The following is a 20,640-nucleotide window of genomic DNA, read 5'->3' as shown; positions in this document are numbered from 1 at the left end:
ATATTGACAAATATATTCATATATATTTATATTCACATATAGAGAACAGAATAAAATAGGAAACATGTCTGACACTACTGGCCATGAATCCAAACACAGAGAGATTGCATAACAAACATAACATACAAACAGCATAACAAACCCTGGTCATTTCAATCACTTCGAAATCTCAGTATGAAACAAAAATAATTTTAATCTTAATTAAGATTAATCTTTAATCCTTGATCCGCAGGGTCTTTATAAGCAGAGAGAGAAAGATGATCATCCCAATCTACTTAGCGCTTGTTAGGCTGCACCCAGACTACTGTCTACAGTTCTGGACCCAACAAATCAAGAAAGATGTGGACAGACTGGAGAGGTCCAAAGAAAGCCCTTGAAAGTGATCAAGTGCCTGGAGAATCTGCCTTATGAGGAAAAACTCAAGGACTCGGGCCCTTTCCCCCTGGAAAAGAGAAGGCTTTGGGGGGAACTCATCACAGAATTTCAGTACTTAAAGGGCAGTCACAAAGAGGATGGAGGCTCTCTCTTCACGAGGAACCACATGGAGAAGACAAGGTGCAAGGAGTACAACCTACACTGGGAGAGGTGTCATCTTGGCATGAGAAAAAATTAGTGAGATAAATCATTCAGTGGAACAACCTCCCCAGGGACATGGTGGAGTCCTCATCAGTGGGGGTTTTCAAGGTCTGGACAAGATGCTAGACAATCTCATCTAGGCTCCCCTTCCCAGGAAAGCTTGGACTAGATGGTCTTTCAAGATCCCTTACAACCTGGGCTGTTCTCCAATACTACAATTAACCAGCTTTGCAAGAATATATTGTGATAAAGGCTATAAGTATGCACATATATGCTGATGATGTCAAAAGACTCACAACAAAAAAAGATGTAGTAAGAAAGTGTGTTACAAGAATGTTAAATCAACATAACACAATAATATCAGAGAACTTCTCTCTTGTTCACCCTTTTTCAAAATAGCCACTGAAATTCGGTGATGATTTCCACAATTCCACTTGTGCAGTGTTTGTTACTTAAGCCAGTTCCAGATCATAGACACTATAGATAGCACAGTCCATCAAAGATCAACAGATTTATCTAATAATAGATAGATCTATATATACAATTCTAGAGCATAAAAATAACATTAAGAAATCTCATTAAATCTAGACTCATAAAATCAACCTATAAGGAAAAGTAGCCACCTATACTGCTAATGGCCAGTTACCCTGTAGAGTATGTGAAATGAGTTCACACTTTGTAGAGAATTCTGAGAGATGGAAAAACTATTGTTCTTATTACTAAATGATCATAATGCTGTGACAAAATTCTCAAGGTATAAAAATTTCAAGAATGATTCAGCTAAGAGGCTTTTTAAAGACTTGCATCACTCCATGTAGTCTCTGAAGCTGCAGTATGAAAGTGACATAGGAAATCCATTTCTGTATTAAAATAAAATTATTACACATATCATCAGGGTTTGGAAAGGTGAATTTAAAACGGCAATTTCATGTCTTCATATGCTAAAACGTAAGGGGAAACACCCAAAAAAACCCACTGTAATTTGTCAGGTTTTACTTTCTCTCATATAATATTGACAAGCACTCTTGTATTATAACTAGCTGTGCTAGCACTTCACATTGTATGCTCTGTGCTCGTCTTCCTCAGACAAAGTACTTTTTGCAGCAGAATAGACAGTAATACTCACCTGGGAATGGCCTCATTACCACTCTGCATAAGATCAGTGTCTTATTATGACACATGGTCTTTAGTTTTAGAAACAGAAGATCAAAACCCAAATGCTTTACTCATCTTGTAGCTCCCATTTTTGTATTGTCTATCCAGAAGAAATCTAACTCACCAGAAAAAAGCTATTATCAATTTTCAGTCTATTGCACTATTCTGACATGAGTTCTTTCCTCTTCCCTACCTTACTTCATGTGAACTTCATTATGCAATATCAGTTACTGTTTTACTTAAATCATTTCCTCTCTGTTACATGTTAAGATAAAGCAACATCATAAAAAGACAGACCATAATAAAATCACAGTTGACTCTTCAAGACGTCTACAATTGGGTTTAGCTCTTTATTGTGCAGTTGAGAGCTAGCACTGGCACTTAAATGAAATAACCAAAAAAAAAAAGGCATTAAAAAAAAAACTTGTGCTAGAAGATTATGCTTCAGGAAATGAGAGACTAGCTCACTAATACAAGAATCTACCTTAAAACACAGACATAGCTTGCTGCTCAGAAACTAACCAAGTGGGTGTCGCTAAGACTCTTTCAGAAAAAGATCTCTACTCAATAACATGTTTGTAAGAGGTCAAGTGTTCACTTGTTAACATTGTTAAAATAGAGCTTTAATACTGCTCACAATAAACAGAAATTTTATAGAGAAGCCTCTCACTTATCATTAAGCTTACTTGAACTAAACCAAAAATAACTAAAAATACAAGCCCTATTTCCCCTTTATACACTCTTTAAGTTTGCTGGGTTGTTTTCCTTTTTGTTCCTTGCCTGTGCAAAGCAGAGGACATGCTTAGGCATGCTTAACCACCTTGCTGAAGACAATACTAATGTGTGATTTCCCAAGAGCAGACTTATTTACATAATTTAAATCCATATCCAATAAAGAGCAATGCTCAAACCTAATTTTACTTTTTCATATATATTTTATATAATTACGTATTAGTAGGAGCAGTTTCTGGGTTTTTTTCCTCTCTCTTACTTTTTAATAAGAACAAAACACTTTAACATAATTTCTCCTCATCTTGATTGACTTAAGAAGCTTTCCACTAGGAAAGCCAAACAAAAAAGATAATTAAATATGGTAATTACAGTTCTGGTCCTCTTTGTCAGTTACAAGTTTAGGAATCAGAGCTGCTTTTGCTTAATAAAGTGGCTGCAGAATTAAAATCTTGCTCATCTAACTTCACATCTTTCAAAGGTTTAAGGGTAAAATATTTAAGAAAGTTTTCCCATAACAGTCACTGGCAAAAATCTTAATTATGCTGAAACTGTGAGATCTATTTTGTCTTATTTTTTTTTATAATGAATCTTCATTCAGATCCAGTTGTTTGGAAAATTGCAATTACATTATCCCTTGATGCCTCTTGATCTTATGCAGACTGCTCTCACAGTTAACATTTATGAGAGAGCAACAACCTCTTCATCTATAAAACACTGAGCATCCAAGTTTTATAAATATTATGTATGGAGGTGAAGTTCACTGCCATCTGGGAATGAAAATCAGGATGAATCTTAGCATTAGCTATGTGAAATGCTGCATACTTTCTTTTATGTCTGGATTTACAGAAGCTGTGACAATTTTAAAATCAATTAATGATCTGGCACAAAAGATGATCCTCAGATGATTCTGCAGCCCTGCTTTCCCAAAAGAACAGCTTCCTCACTAGATGCATGTATCCACAGATATGCACAAACATATGCTGCCTTAGAAGCCACACCATGAGTGTCACAGTGAGAAACTGCCTGGCTTTTATGTCAGTTAAATCCAACTTGTTTTTTCCCCATCCTCATCGTACTGCAGCTTCTTTGAGAATTTCTATCAGGCAATTTCTATCATAATGTGATAGATAAGAGAGCTCGCTCTCTTCTCTTCCAGCGAGGTTCGAGAACACATAAGGATGCCAATTGTAATTCTAGATGACTTCCAAATAAGAGAAATACATAATTTAACACAGGTGACCTACATTTCAGTTTTGTCTAGATTACACAATGTTTTCACTGACTCTACACACATACAAATTAAAATACATATTAAAGATTTAGAGAATGAACAAAATCTTAAGAGTCCATCTTTCAGCTCTACACTATTTTTCTTTCTCCTTGACTGGAGACAAACAGGACTGTCCTGCAAACTCTTCAGTTGAGTTTAGAAACCATTAACTCAACCTAGAGGGTCATCAAGATATGAATAAAATCAATAGGATTGTCCTTCTGGGTTCTTTTCAGACACGGATAAATCGTCTCTACAGCACAGTCTTACATACTGGTTCATTTTTAATCAAATATTTACCCTGGTTGCAATGTAACTTCTGGTTTGCTTTGTAAGGTATCAGTGTTCTGGTTTTGACTGTAGCACCACTTCTTGCATCTGGTGGGACCATACTGCTGTAAGGCCATGTTCAATATACATAACATCCCAATCAAGCCTGGGTGATGCATGGTTTGCTGATGAGAATGGAAAAATAATGCTCAAATAACGGAAGATAGCATCTGGATATTATAGTTATGACCAACAATTACAAGTCAGAATGAAAATCTACATTAGGCTTCACATTAATTCATTAAACACAGACATTGAACTCTCTTGAACTGCAGCCAGCGAGGAGCCCCACTGCACACCTGAAGGAAGGGATGCACTCTGAACACCACCAAAACTTGCATGTACGAACTAGTGGTGGGAAAGCTCTCCTCAGATGATGATGAGCACTAGCATAGCTTATGTTTAGATGTTCAACAGTAACTTTAAAGGCTCTTTGCAAATCAAGCTCTCTACTCCCCTTTGTCAATCCTTCTGCCACTAATGTGAGCATCAACTGATTAATTTCTCACCTGTAGATCACTCCTTACAGCACCCCTGACAGTGGAAATTTCTGTCTAATGGTCACCCTGTTTACCATCATAAACCTTTTAGTGGATTATTTTAAAGAAACTGTCACCTCCCAGTAGCTAGGTAGATGGTTCATGAGAGAATTAATAATTAACCAATTAAAACTGTACAGCTTGTGAAAATGCAACAGTGCTATGTATCAAAGCTATACAAACATCAAATGTTTTCCAAATAACCTTCTTTATTTTGGCCTATAACCATGTTCCTTCCTTATACCTGTGATTCCATACTTCCTGAGCCTGGTTTTAAAGCATGCTGTAAGTCAGTACTGTCTTGTGCCCTCTACCACAACACAACTCTGACTGCCCAAATGCAAAAATGACACACAATGTTTTTATAACAGGATATTAAAGTTAGTGCCATGAACACAGGATACCAAAAGTAAGAATTTGGAAAAAAAATTAGGACAATTTAACAGTTCAGATGTATGAACTTTGCATTATTTAACTCAAAGTTGTTTGTTGTTTTTTTACTTTGAGGATTCCTCCCATCCTTTCCCACCCCTACCACATAACCTGTAAAAAGGGTGTGCCTGTTTAATTTAATCTCATTTACTTAAGTGCTTGTAAAAGAATTCAGAAAATGTGTTACACAATGTATACCAATGATCTCTGGACATTCAAATTAAATCATAGAATAAAGCATATGAATAAATTCCCATTATATACATTCCTATATAAACAAAATGTGATAAAAGCAACAGTCATGTTTTATGCAGGAAGAAACTAACTTTCATCAACTGCAAGGGGAAAAATCCCCCAAAACCCATTTGAACACCACAGAAATTGTATAAAAGATTGTGTTATGAATTTGTTTCATAAATAATTATGGAAGTAATTCAGCTACTTGTTCTGATTCAGAGAGACATGCACATATTACATACGCTGTCTGGGGAAAATGACAAACCTATGATTCCTGAAACTCTCAATCTTAGAGTTATCAATATGTTAAATGAATGGAAATATCCTATTGATATTTGTACCTCAAATGTAGGTGATAATTAAGTAGATTAGCACTATAGAGAACCTTTTAGCTCCCAAGTAGTAAACTACTAAAAACCACTGCAATAGATTATCATGAACTACTCACATCTTTAACACAAACTGCCTGGATATGACCTTTAACTAAAAAAACCCTATAATTTGAAAAGATTATTCCATAACCCATTAATAGGTGTAGTACACCAATTTTAATCTGGATTCATGTGTTGTTATAGACTTTCTTAGGAATAAGAGTAAAGTTTCTAAATGCTATGTAATTCTCATCAGCCATGCCTTAACTGACTACATTAATATTACAGAAATAATGAGTTAAATTTCATATCATAATCATAAAGCCAAGCAAATTTTCATTAACTAAATGAAATCCCCCTCAAAAAGGTGCACCTAGTATTGTAAGGATTCAAGGCCTTATAAATGTTCATAGTTCAAAGGAACAGGGGGCAAGAAGAAAGCAACTCTTACAAACAGTCACAAATCAAGAGAATTAGCTAACTGATGTGGGTACTACCAAGCATGACAAATTGAACACACCAAATTTTCCACATCTTACTGAGAATTTGCCAATAAAAACTGGAGTAACACACTTTGCTCACAGAATTTGTTTCAGTGTTTGACCTTGCTCTGATGTAGAACCCCAGTGGTACCTGGTACCAGTGAAGCTCCAGAGCACATGACATTGCACTGGTGTTCTTGGCAAACTCACTGAAGAAAACCCCATATTTAATCACAAATCTTCAGGACAGTTACTTAAAAACTTAAAATTAAATTCTCAAGTGCTCTGTTGGATTGCAAACAACACCTTGCCAGACTAAGTCCTTGCTGAAACCCAAATGTATCCCAATGTCTTTAACCACTAAGCTGTTAGGCATAAAATGAACTATCACACAAGTTTACCTTGAGTTTTCCTGGTTTTGTTAATTTTAATATCCATATTGTTGACATGAATCTTCAAAAAGTTTTCAGTGAATCTATTTTTTACCCCAACATTAACTTGAAGCACAGCTTTTAGAACAAAAAAAATCAAAGAAGCATACTGCATGTTAACAGATGAAACGCAAGAAACGCAGGAGTTTTTAAACACATATGGTAAGCCAACATGCCCTGTGGCATCACATTTATCAGATAAGATTATCATATTAGTAGCTATTGTAGTCTATCACAAATGAATATACCAGTTGACTCAAAATTCAGGACCCAATTCAACCATAATGTTTTCCACAAGTGTTTGTAGACAGTCCAGTCTGGCCAAAAGTAGACGTTTCAAGCTCTTCAACTCAATTCTTTGCAGACTACCATCTTGAACAGGGAAATCTGGAGTATAAACTGTTGAAATTACTTGAAACAGTAGAAACTGTTTCAAGACTCTACTGGGTAAAAGAAGAGAGCCACAGAAATCTTCCGAGAGGTATGCTCAGTAGAAATCAGATTGGTAACAGGCAGTTTTGCAAACCTCTCAGAAATCTGAGAGGCTGAAATGCAGGATTCTAGATGTGGGGCATGATGATTTGCAAGTTCACCTCAGAGAGACAGAAGTTAGAAACTAATTAACAATGGCAGTTTGTTCTTGTCTAAACACTTAGCTGTGCACAATATTTTTGTATGATAAATGCAGTGATTCAGCTTGGGGTTCGTGAAGGGCAACTTGATCACAGCTACACTGAAACATCGCATCACAGATCTCATTTTTCAAGTGGTGATTCTTTGCTAAGATCTAAATTGAGAAAATACTTGAGGAACAGTGAATATCTGAAGGCAACTATATGGGACATGTTCAAAATACGAACAAGCTATGTGAACCAGAGCAGCTTATGTTTAATAAACTCAGAACAGTAGTACTCCCTATAAAGGGACTAAGTACCAGCAACGCCAGCAGAGCATGCATGCTTACCATGTGCACACCCTTAAACAGATACTGCTGGGCTGAGCTTGATGATATACCAGAAAAAACATTTGAGGGGTAGACACCAACACCTACCATGGATGCAAATTGACCTACCTAGCTTCTATTTTCAACGCTGTGATGCTTAACTGCTACATTTGAAAAAGACAAAAGAAAAGAAAAAAAACCAGTTTGTTTGTGAACAATGCAGAATGTTAAAATACTTATTCAAAATAAATAATCTAGACAGAAAATTCAACTCACAGGACTGGATATCCAGGTTTCATTTGGTAGCATGGGAAATCCAGGGTTATCATCTAGGTACAGCTAATTTCACATAAGGAGAGAAATTTTGCAGTTTATTGCATTTAAACAGATGTGGAAAGCCTTTAACATACTAAACAACCAAGGCAGTCACTTCCTTTACAAATGCAGCTAAGGACCATCCTAGTTCTTCAGCATATAAAGACACCACAAAAATGATCAGCAATATCCATTACCACAGCTGAAGCCATCTTCGTTCACAAGGAATATTATCTGGAAGGAGTTTTTCTAATGGCATATGAGTCTGAACCTCTGCCAAGGTGCTGACAACCACAGCCAAGTCATCATTCTCAGTTGACAAAAGTGGAAGTGATTTCAGTGGTTGATGAGGGCCATAAATTTTACGAGGCTGAAAAAAACCAAACAACCCAAAACCACCACAATGCCACAAGCACAAGACACAGACACACTTCACTCAAATTTGTTATACTTAAGGCCCCCACACTAAAATACATTCTATACCTTTATGGTTTTATTACTTAAAACCTTCGTTGCAATTTCCTCCCGTACATTGGAGGGAAGAACTGCAAATAAAAAAAATTCTCCAAATACCTCCAAGTAATTCTAAGGTCATTTGCTATGACAGTGATAAGGAGCATATAATGCCATATTTTAATTTTATGCACACTTGTTTAGCTTACACATGAACAGTCAAAAAATAGCTATCAAACAATTCTTCTTGGTGGGCAGACAAATAAAATTACAGTTTTATCTATGGCTACAACATACAATTGGGAAACAAACCTGCTTATTTTGAGGTTACCCTAGAAAAGCATCATTATTTGTGGGAGTCAAAAGTTTGGGCCTTTGACTTTCAAAACACTTCCAGATGTTCCTCCAGAAATTTTAATTCTTTTAGTAGTTTATGTTAATGTTACAAAAATATTTCCATATTTTTAAACAGCTGTAATTAAGATGCCACAATATTTTATGAAAGACATTCAGGTATTGCAAGTCTCTCAGTGACTTCAACTAGCTTTTCTTTTCCACTCTGGCTAGATTCTGTGGTCCTGAATTCTCATATCCCAAAGCACATTTCCTCCCCTTAGGCATAACAGAAAATAAACTGAAATAAGAACCGAATAATTTATGTTGTCATCATGAATACACACAACCCTAAATTAATTGCAATCCACTGAAATAATTTATCACTGCTTAGATGACAAGTATAGCACTTCGCCCACCTCAGTTTTGTACTCTGGAGTCATCTTTAGTTATTTTATAATTCTACATGTATGTATACTACATAGAAGCATATATGTCCCTGTAAAAGACTATAAAATGAAACACAGCTGATTTAACCCATTAGACAAAAGACTAATAACCAAATCATTCTGAAAAAAAAATCATGTTTTGAATAAGTTTTAGTAACAGATAAAGTTATTTTATCCTTAAAAACCTAGTTATGAAGAAATGCGCCTTGAATCAGTTCCATATGCCCATAAAACTGCATGGAGAACTTGATTTTTTTACATTTCTGTTCTGTAATGCTGTACTGTGCTTATTTTGAGTATCTCCTTGGGATATGTTCTTGTAGCCAGTTATTTCCCTGAGTTATATTCATGTACTTTAAGTGTTTTCACTCTCAGACATTGCTTAGAATTTACTTCCCTTTTCTGCTTTTTTCATTATTGAAGTGTTTAAAAGCATTTCAGAAGTTTCCTGAGACAGAATCTTTACCTCCTCCTATAAATATAGCAGGGTTTTTCTTATCCCTTTGCTTTCTATATGACCTCAATCTCTTAACTTTTGGAACAACTGTGTTCTTCTTAGAACTGTTTGGATTTTATTTTCTTTTGGTTTATGAAATTTATTAGGTGTGAAATATTTTATTGCCTTATTTACTGGCTTCAGTGTCCCATTCTGGGAAAACAGGCAGATCAGCTACAGTCACCCCTAAAGACAACAGTATTAATGACTCCAGCTGATGTTCCTACTTTTCCAGCCAATGGAAATGTGAGCACTGTTCCTGCAAGCAGCATGTTTCCTGAAGCACAGTCCCAGCTCACTCCAAGTGCTCACCACTTGGAGCAATGCCAGACATATACACTGGCCTGTTCCAGAAAATCATAGAAGACTATACTCCATTGCTTACCAAAGAAAAAGAAGTAATTTATATTTTTCCTAAGCAGAACTACTCGACATAAAGCCTAAATTTCCTTCACCCAGTAATATGAAATTGGTCATTCAATTACCAAATAAAGAACTGAAAAGAGAATTTATTCAACAAGTATCTAAGACTAAGAAATTCAATCTTCTCCCTTAGGCACAGATAAATAAGTGCCAAATTTGAAGAAAAACATCCTGCTATTACCTCCTTCCAATTACTGTGTCATCCCAGACATGCCATGTAGGTCCATCAGTGGTGGCTCCAACTTCCTTGACAGTCTATTGTAGATACTTACATTGCAGTTATCTATGAATATTTATTTAACACCATCCCAACATGTCCAGATCCAAACATAGTTTAACAGCATTTGACAGATGAAAAGAATGAACAGGCAGTGTACAAGGACACTTGATTATGGCGAGCAGCTTACGAATCTGTGTTAAAAACTCCAAATTTATGCAACTGCATGTTTATATTTCTATATAAGTATAGCAGATTTAGCAGGGATAAAATTTGGATTCCCTGCATTTAACACTGAGGACCTGGTACTGAGTTGCTGAAAACCTGGGCTTATGCACCACAACCTGAGTTAGGGATTTAGGAGGTCTTTGATCTCTTCCTATCTCCTTCTTCATAGCTTGCCAGACTCATTTTCTGAGGGTGGTTCATTGATTCATTCTTTCTTTTCAAAAGCAAATGCCCTCATGGCTGAGTTTTACTTGCAAGAAACTAGCAACTTGTGTAAGGAAAACCACCAAATTTTTATAGCTGTCTCATTAACATATCGGCCAGATCATGTTTACCCCAATTAAAAAAAAAAAGGACAACCCTGACCAAACCAAAGATTGTCCTACAGGAACACACAGATTTAATATAAGGCAAAACAGACTGATCTCCAGGAAGCCATTAAGCTTGTTCGTGTTCACATATTATATTTTAATATTATATATTTAAATATATATTATATATTCTTCTACTATGATATAATCAAGTGTTGCCAAAACAAGCATTCACTTTCATGAGAAACATCAAGAAAATCATTTGAGCTTAGCAGAGTGATATTTTCGAGATAATCCTACCCTTCCCATTTGCTCTACAGTCTTCATTCCCTGTGTTTCAAAGCAGATTTAAAAATTTTGGCGATAAGTCTTTTGCTAATTCTGTACAAGGCTAGCACAATAGAACTCTTAAGACATATCTGCAATACAATTAATCATTCATTTAATTACTATAACATAAAAGACAAGAAGCTTCAAGGACAATGCCTCTCATTTGTAAAGATGATCATGACTAATCCTGTGCCAAGATGAGGCTGAAGATTTCTTTTAAAAACAACTGAAAACCACAGCATAATCTAAAATCTTGTTTAAAATTTCCTTTTGCTACAAGGCTATATTGAATAATTATGTGATTTTTTTCATCATGAAATCAAGGTTTAGAGTACCTATGAATGTAAGATTCCCTTATTGGGCATTCATTCCAGGCAGGTGTTTTTCATTACAATTCAGTATATCAATTCTTCTTTCTTTTTTTTCAAGTAATTTGTATTAAGCCTTCATGCTCCACATCCCCTCCAATTCTTATTACCATTTTTATACCCTATGGTGAGGCTGACAAGAAGCAGTGTAAATTTGACAACCAGAAGCACAGGAATCTAGCAAGAAATTACTATGCAAATGTGTCTGGAAGAAGATAACATTAATAAATATTTGCTGATGGGCCTTTTGCTCCAGTAGGTGGCACATTTATAATGAAAACTTAACAGTAGTTTAAGCCAAAGATCAGAAACCTCAGATGTACATGCCTCTGATGGATGATAAAAGAGGAAAAACACTTCCAAGTGTTGTCATTTTAGAGAAACCAATCCAAGTTCACTAAATTAGATGAAAATATTTTCCTTCCAACTTCTCACGTTCTATAAATGTTTTATTTACCAAAAAAGTCTCTTTGCTCAGCAGTTACTAGCAACTTCTGTAACAAAAGGTCCACAAAAAAATAACAGTTATTTATTAAAAAAACTTGAACCTTTATACACATTAGTTAATAGGAATTAGTTAATTAGTTAAAGGAACATAAGTCACAGGAAAGCACACCACCTTTTTACTTCGCTGTAGAGAAAAATCAATTATGAACTCTGACTCTAAAAGAAAAATCTAAGAGAAAGGGAGAAAATACTACCATGTGATTACATAAAATTTCAACTAAAAGAATGTAAGATGACGTTTCAGAAAAAAATAAGTAACTGACCTGAGGTAACAACTTCAGTAGGGGGAAGGAGAGGGAAGGCTTACACAGCAGGGAAAAAAGCAGGGGATTCAGGAGTGACCAGCCTTCCCAGACATTCAGTGATGTGCAGAACAGAAGAACTCTACTTCTGTTTTAGCTTGAGCATTCCTACTTTAGATACTGCTATAATATAATGTATAATCTTCTTTAATTCAAACCATGCCGTGACTTTCAGTTCTTAAAAACAAAAAACAAATTGCAACATATTTTTGGATTTATTCATGGATAACACTCTCACAATCCTGAATACAGGTACGCATATGGATCAGGACTTACCCCAAAGCAGAAGCGAGAAGAGCTTAGATAAAGGTCAAGTTTCAAGCAAATTGCAGAAATAAATTCAAAACAATACTTAAATTCATAGAGCTTTTTCATTTCCACTTCTGTGGAAGAAAGTTTAGCATAAAAAAAAAGCCATACTCTGGCAGCACACTCTTTGCAGTCAGAACACAAGTTTGCAAGGTATTAGAAAGATTAGTATTATGTATTACAGTCACAGGCTTAAGAGCCTGTTAACAGTACATTTTGTCAAGACAGTTCTGTGCAACTAAACTGTAAGCATTTTACCGTAAGTAAAATGCTAAAACAGGAAGGAACTGGTCATCCAAGTAAATTAGTATGCTGTGCTTTCTACTCTTTCCATAAACTACAGAAAGAAGTCTTTGTGAATAGATGGATGTAGGTGCTGAGGACATGCTCCAAAGGAGTTAAAAACATCCCAAGGATAATAGTCTGAATATAACACTGTATGATATTGTCTCCAAACAATACCAATGAAGTGGAAAAAACACAATAGCTAATGAGCATGCCTGTCAGATACTAGTGCGAGTGTACTGAATAATATACAGACTCAACAAAATTATTTACATGGTTAGATTACAGATATTCTTGTCCCAAAACTGAGGTAAAACTGTAAGGAAACAGCTTGTCAGGTAAATCATATATGCAGTGTCTTTACAAGCTGATTAGGAAATAGAAGATTCTGTATTCCCCATTTTCTAAGTCTTCACTGAAGGTATGCTTTAGATAAATGAAAGTCTTTGAAACTAATCCAAGAAAATTAGGTGACATGATAAGTACACATCATGTAAAAAAAAATCAGACTAAAACTGCCCATCGAATCTCTTCATAGGTATTAAGCTAATTTAAGATATTATGTTTTTAAAGAATTGCTAAAATACCTTGAGTGGCAAAGTTCGCTGCACATCCCAGATGGTACCAAGAAGCAGACACATACCTGCTACATAGCTGCCTTTCAGTATTTAAAATACAGTTTTAGAAATGGAGGCAAACCTCCACAGAGGAGTAAAACAAGCAGTCCATACTATAAGCAAGGAATTTGACCTGGAAAACAACTCTTGTTTCACAAGCACTCAGAGAAAAATCTTCATCCTGCCAGTTGAAAATAACCGGAGAAGAAGAAAAGACAGCAGAGGTCCAGAAAAATCTTGACAAGTATTGGTATCATGCTTCTAACTTGATGCAAAGAAAGAGAACTTTATGAACTTGGACCTGCCTGAAAGAGTATTTGTTACAGTTAAGAGTATGTTGTGCAGATTTTAAAAACCAGGACCCAACAGTCCACTATCGAGGAGGCAAAGTTACTGTTCTCATTCACCAGAGAATCACTGAGGCCACAGATGCAAATCATGTTATTAAAAAAGTAACACATAACCTTTTCAAATGTTACACAATCTCTGTAATTGTACACATAATACAAACCATGCTGGACTTCAAATCAAGATTCCTTGCCATTTTAAAGGAAGAATACATCTAATAATAGGGATTCCTTAACAGTAGGGAAGAAAAGGCACCTCCTGGCTCATAATCAGAAAATTCAAACTGGGAGTTAGATGCAGTTCTTAACTGCAAAGGTAAAGGTTTATTTAAACAGTTCAACAGTGTAAAAAGTAAATTCATCACGTCCTGAAGTCTTTAAATCGAACTTGGATGTGTCTCTAAATAATGTGTTCTAGTTTAATTGCAGCAAACACTGGCATATTTAGTAAAGCAATTTCTTCCACTAAAGGAATTAATGCTTGAGATTATTTTGTCCAGTACTGTAGAAGAGATAAGGCTTCATGATTCCTTTACTCCTCAGAGTCTATAAACCCCCACGGATTCACTGATTCTGCATCTTTATACCAGAAGTGTCAGACTAGACCATACATAGCTTACAAATTTGTTGACTTCCAAATTTCTTGGTAACAAGTTCGCTTTGATTAGTGTAACAATAATATTTTTCTCATTGTTTTCAGTTAATTGGTAGATGTCCCTTCAGACTTCACTTTGCTCTGGCAGCTGATTGCTCCACACCACAACAGTACAGTCATGTTCCACTAGCATTCAGCAACAAGATCAAAGGGAAAAGAAGAAAGAAAGGAAAAAAAAAAGTTTCTACAAGGTTAAGGTTCCTCAAAGACTCCTCTACTGTATGTCTGCACTGTTACTGGTTGTTGTTCTAACAACTATGTAACTTCTGAAACCTTGAGTTTGCATAACAATTTCTACTGACCCTAGAACTCTATCAGAGGGAGGCAATAAACAACATGTTAAATGCAATAGATGGCCAAGAAAATAATATAGTGAGTAAAGGGATTTCAATCTCAGGATAAGTAGCATATTTACAGTAGCACATCAGTTTCTTGCAGTTTATCATCGCTCAGCTGCCTACTAAAAGCTGCTATTTCGACACATTTTAGGATATGCAATTTCTAGCTACATGTTTTCGACTGCTCAAGACAGAGTAAAACCTGCCATTTTTCATCCAGATTCCATGCACACTCCCTGTCTTTTACATCCAGTCTTTCTCAACTCCTAATGTTTTTCCAGCAGTATGCATTTGCCACAGAGGGATCACTGTTGATCAAACAAGGCACATGCTCTGTCAGAGGGGCTGGATCAGCTCCCTCTGCACAGGGCACAGCTGTCGGTTCTGGGAATGATAACCCTGTGTACGGGATGGATGAGACTGAGCAGTCGAACAGACTGCTAATCTGCAACCAGCAGAAACAACACACTCCTGCTCTCCACTCTGTAGATACTCAATTAATGAATGACAACTTCAGTGATTAGGATTCTTATCTTGGTTATTTAAAGCAGTTAAAATAATTTTGATTCATTGCATCAACCTCGCAAAGGGATGACTTGAAGCAGCCAGGGTAGTGTGTTCACAGTCTGTCAAAGCAACACCAGGCTTTCAAATGAGGAAAGCAGTATAAATACTTTAAAAGTATAGATAGCCTTATTTACCCAATTCATCCACTGATTGCAAGTCTGGATAATCATAACAAGTATTTCTGAAGCAAAACTGTAAAAAGATGAAAAGATAATTGTATTTAGTCTAAGACAAAGTATGTGTCTGTCATTCTGTCACCTCACAAGAATTTAAGCAAAAAATAAGCATGTTATGATTGCAAACATATCTTGCCTTGGCCAGGCTGGATGTCCAGAACAATAGTGTGCAGACAAGATCATTGTCCACTAAAACCTGGTCTCTCCTCTTGGTATTGGAGTCTTGACATAAAATGCTATTGAAATCTATAATTTCAGTTTCAAACAGGTCTTTAAATGTCAGTGATGCTTGGTATTCAAGGTATTCAATTAACAGCTCTTCAAATGTATTTCTTGTATAAGCAAGGCCACCACTCAAAGAAATCTACATTAGTAATTAAAGAACTAACAAAGCATCTCTTCAAAGAGGCTTCAGTAAAGGTGGCTGGAACCTTTACCTGAAACAATAATGAAAATCAAATAATCTGACAAAAGTATTATTTATAAATCTACTTTTAGCCTTTTGGTTTTTTATTTAATAACATGCCTGTTATACATAAAATGGACTTCTGATGAAAAAATTTACTTTGGTATATTAAATTGTGCTTCTAAACAAAGATAAAAAGACATAGTATACCATATTTATTCAAATAATAGTCTCTTGTTAATACTTAAAAAATTAACATTTGTACATTTCTTCAGAATTGTACACTTCCTCAGTTTTTCCCAACAAGGCTTCTTAGATTTCAAAAAATTTTTTAAATTAAAAGCAGAACAGAACCTCCAAAATACACCACAGAATTCATGCTGCCTAATCATTTGCCTCTTCAGCTGTGATCAACTTCAATTCTAGTTTACAAGCACAGCTGACTGGGGGCAAAACCCTATGATGCTTCAGCATCCCCCACCTTCTGGGGCACAGTACTGCACCACTGCACACCTCTCATTAGCTTCATGTTCAGCAGACAGGAAAACAAGGGAATTGATTAAAATAGCAGCCAGAAAGTGAAAATCAGAACAAAAAATTATCAAAATCCAGTGCACATCTCCTCAATTTTTTTAGGCCTATCCCCCAAAAATATGTGTTACCGTTAGTCTTGATTTAACACAACTGTTTTTAGGATGGAATTTTCAATGGTCAGAAATTGTATTTGCTTCTGCTCCAATTCAAACTCCTATTGATGAACAATACCCAATCTGCGAACACCTACACAAACGTTTTACCTCAGGTGCATGATTAATCATCACTAAAGTCTCAGATAAAGCACTCGTGAGGGTAGCTGACCCTTGAAATCTGGAACACCCTGACTCCAGCCATGCCACTGTTTTATTTCATGCATCAGGATGCAACAATGCCTTCTGCTCTCACAAATTCTTTCCTCTTATTTTAATTTACTTCTTGAGTTAATTGGTACACCATTTTTAAGCACCAAACCAAATCTCTCCCTCTTCACCACCAAGCCTATTAACATCTTTCCAACAAGTGAGCACGTGCATGAAAGAGCAGGGGGAGCAGCCATATGTTGAAATTGCAGAGCACCTTCAGAGCATGGAAATCCCCAGGAGCTTTTATTCATTACTGCACTATCTCATTCTTGTGCCATTTCTCAGAAGACTCCTTTAAACCTGGGCTTGATCAATGAATAAATACCATGTTGTGAACAACATGAGTCTTACATAAAAGCTGGTCAAACTATCTGACATGTTTACAAATCAAGGATCTGTTTTATATATTTTAAATTATATAGCCTTGTTTAGGAAATCACATCAATTCAAAGATTTGTTCATAATTGTTGAATAGTTGGATACACGTTCCAGACTAATCTTTCAATAAATTATACTTTTCTCATGTTTACTACTTTGCTAGTGGGTATTCGGGTATACTCATAAGCAACAGCCTGTTCCTGTCTCTAATGAAATGATTAACAAAACAACACGAAACACTTAAACCACCAAAAACTGACTATTTGCAACAAAAATCTTCTAAAATTTGAGAATTTATAGAGTATTTAAGTAAATAGTTTTGTCACCCAAATAATCATGGGTATTTTCTTGCAAGGCATGTATAGGTTACAGATTTAATGAATTAGTTGCTGATAAATTATTACTTTATTGATTTGGATTTTAAGCTTCATTGATTTTCCAGTTTTTTCTCAATTACAGAATATCAACAGCATAGATACCATGCAGTAAAAATAACATCCAGAATAGAAGTCTAGTACACAATTATCAGAACAATGTCAACTTAAATATTTTTTTTGCAAAGGTAATCTGAAGTACTTTGTAAAACAAAGCTGTTTGTTTTGAGGGAAGATGAAAGAAAAAAAAAAAAAGAATTTCCCCTTGAAGGACAAATACTTGTTAGAGAGGATGAAGTATTAAAATGAGCAAGTGTTTGCAACTGACAAACAAAATAAAAGCACAACAATATTTTTACTTGTTTCTGCCAGATTTGTCCTTGTTTCTGTCAATAGTTACCAAGAACAAATCTGGTACTACACCACTTTCATATAAGCATTCTTTATAATCATGTTTCAAAAAAAAAAAAAACCTCAGGATGTTTTCACAAAGATTTAATCCACAGCAAGTAATATTCTGGTGTTCCACCTTTGAATCTTCTGAAAGTCTCTGCCCTGCTCAGCGGCCAAAGTGACCAAAAAGCTTAAATCTTATTTTCAAAAATAACCTGGGTTCACAGGTGCCAAGTGCTGTTTATGTTTGCTTAAAAAGCAGTTGTTACAATGATTACTTAATAGATCGATATTTACTGTTCAACCTTACTAGAGGTGCACCAGGCTTATATGGTACCACTAACAAAGCTGGCCACAATACACTAATTGCAATTCCTAACAATAATCTTCAGTTCTTTCCAACTAGTCTGCTTTTTCTTGATGAAGTGATTTCTGTGACTCTTTATCCAGATGTGCCACTCTAAAGCCTATAAATCTTCCTCACCTCTTTATTTCCTGTATGTTCCATTTAAGTTTGGTCAGCTGATAAAAAAGCGCCTCTCTTTCTGCTCACATTTAAATGCTCAGTCACAAAACATTTCAGGATGTTATCATTGCCAATACCCCAGTTTGAGCAAGAGGAGATGCAAATATGTGAAAATTTTTAATCCACTTTGAGAAGAAAGACAATTTTAAGAACTTCACACATGGATTTCTTACCTCCCCTTCCTCTCTACACCCCCTACTATGAAATATCCTGAAGAAAGAAAATAGAGGCCCCTGGGTGGAAGTTACAAACTTCCAGGAGCTATGTTCTGACTTCTGCCTTTACAGAATGCTTGAAGCAAGTAAATGTGAAACTTGCACACCAGAGACCTGCTCTGCCTCTTCCTCTAGCTCAGCAAAGGTATAAACAGTACCAATGTGAACAGTTAACAAAACCAAAAACTCCAAAACTGAACATACCACAATAACCTCGGAAGTCCCTTGACATGGAAATATCCTTTAAGCACCCTGACATAGGTGATCTGAACGCAGATTTTATACTGCATCCAGAGCAACCACAATAAACTAACAAGTGGTGTCACCAAATCCATCATGCCAGAAATTCCCGCCCTAAGTCTGACAGTTTCACAAGTTCCCTACTGGGAAAAGTTTTGTCCACCAAGCTTTCAGTGTCATATCCTTTCCCTAAGTTACCTCCTATAACACACCATATGAATTTTAAAATCTGTCCTTAAAGAAGCTGTATTTCTCTATTCACAGAGTATTAAAAAGACTCCATCCCATCCCAAGATCTGTATTGCCCAATCACAGGCATAAGAAATTTTTAGTGTAGGTCTTGAACCTATGCAAGGCCAAGGAATTTAGCCTTTCATCTGACCGGGCTGCTGGTGTCAACACAAAAGCACTCTCCTTACACCTTCAGAGATGAAAAAGTACACAGGTTTCCTCACTTCCAAATAAAAAATAATTTAAAAAAAAAATCCTTACAGGAACAAAAAGCATATGTGAAATAGGAAAGTTAGTTAATTTTCCCTTCAAAGTCATGTTATGAGCACTGCTCAGAATCCAACAGAACAGAAAGCATATTAAAAAAACCCGATATAATTTCTTGGTTGAACATTCTGGGTGAGACCTCCAGAACACCTCTGTCTCTTTAACTTAGAGGCAGGGAAAAGCTTCAGCAATAGGACTTCCACAGTGAAATACAGTTCTCAGTGTACTCAGCTTCTCTGGCAGGATTCATCAGTGACCTTCACTAAAAAAAAAAGCAAATTCAAGATTTCCACGAAGACCTTGGCTAGACTTGGATCTGAAAGTCAAATGATCAACATGGAATTGCTCACAAACTACCACTTCCCCAGTATTTTTTTTTTCCGTTTAGCTTACAGTGTCCTCTTCTCCTTCAGAATCTCCTTGTAAAGTAACCTTGGTAGTAGGGAGGCTGCTGCCCCCAAACACTCTCAAAGTGCAAAAGATCACCATACATTAACACTGATGTCTTCTAAATGATGCCTTAATGTCCATCTGGTTTTTTGATTTTTCTAATTTTTATAAGCTTTATAAGTAGTTATATAGTAGAACTAGATTTAGAAGCAAAAGCATTTCATTCCCTTACCCTTAGCACAGAAACTCTCCAACCCTATTACCCCATTCTATGCTCCTCATATCAATTCTACCCCCTGAATTCCAGTAGAAATGTTTAGTCTATTTAAGATAGGCCTATTCTGTTTAGAGAACACTTGTACCTTGGCCTAAACCGCAGAGTACAGTCAAACTCTGGGTAACTATGTGCCCCCTGTACCCCGAAGAAGATGAAGATTGATGAAGAGAGGGTCTCAGAGACCCCAGCCCCAATTCCCAAGGGATGTGACCGAGGGTGGATCAGATCAAAAGCCATGGGGTGGAAACATCTGGGATTGGACAGACAATATTATAAATTTTAACATCTGTACAGAGGGACTTGTGCCTGCGTCTTGTAATCTTATGCCCAGGCACAAATTAAAACCCTTTCCTTATCTCACCTTTGAAACTAAATTGTCTTGGAGTTTTTTTCTCCCTGAATTTTCTTTCAGGCATCAAAAGGAGAAGAAATTAAAATGATGGTGCCATGTGATAACTGACAATTTGATATAGAAATGGCTATAGAATGGATACAGAAAGAGTAAAGCTCCATACCAGGA

General features: G+C 36.0%; 1 protein-coding gene across 11 annotated transcripts in view; it reads right to left on the bottom strand.

The window, feature by feature from the left end:
- Positions 1 to 20,640, bottom strand: part of ZNF385B (zinc finger protein 385B) — a 164,075-nt gene that overhangs the window by 100,174 nt on the left and 43,261 nt on the right. For 2 of the 11 annotated variants that reach the window (XM_032693733.1, XM_032693730.1), the window contains exon 1: positions 1,703 to 1,903. The exons of 7 other annotated variants lie outside the window; for them this stretch is intronic. Coding sequence is in view for 1 of the 4 variants with exons in the window: in XM_032693730.1 (XP_032549621.1) it covers positions 1,703 to 1,757 (55 nt within the window). In the remaining 3 variants the exon portion in view is untranslated. Of the gene's footprint in view, positions 1 to 1,702; positions 1,916 to 20,640 lie in introns of those variants that run through there. 2 more of the 11 variants (XM_032693734.1, XM_032693740.1) reach the window with 2 other exon arrangements.

Source organism: Chiroxiphia lanceolata, chromosome 7, assembly GCF_009829145.1.
Source record: "Chiroxiphia lanceolata isolate bChiLan1 chromosome 7, bChiLan1.pri, whole genome shotgun sequence".
NCBI classification, from domain to species: domain Eukaryota; kingdom Metazoa; phylum Chordata; class Aves; order Passeriformes; family Pipridae; genus Chiroxiphia; species Chiroxiphia lanceolata.
This window is presented reverse-complemented; position numbering and strand designations above follow the sequence as displayed.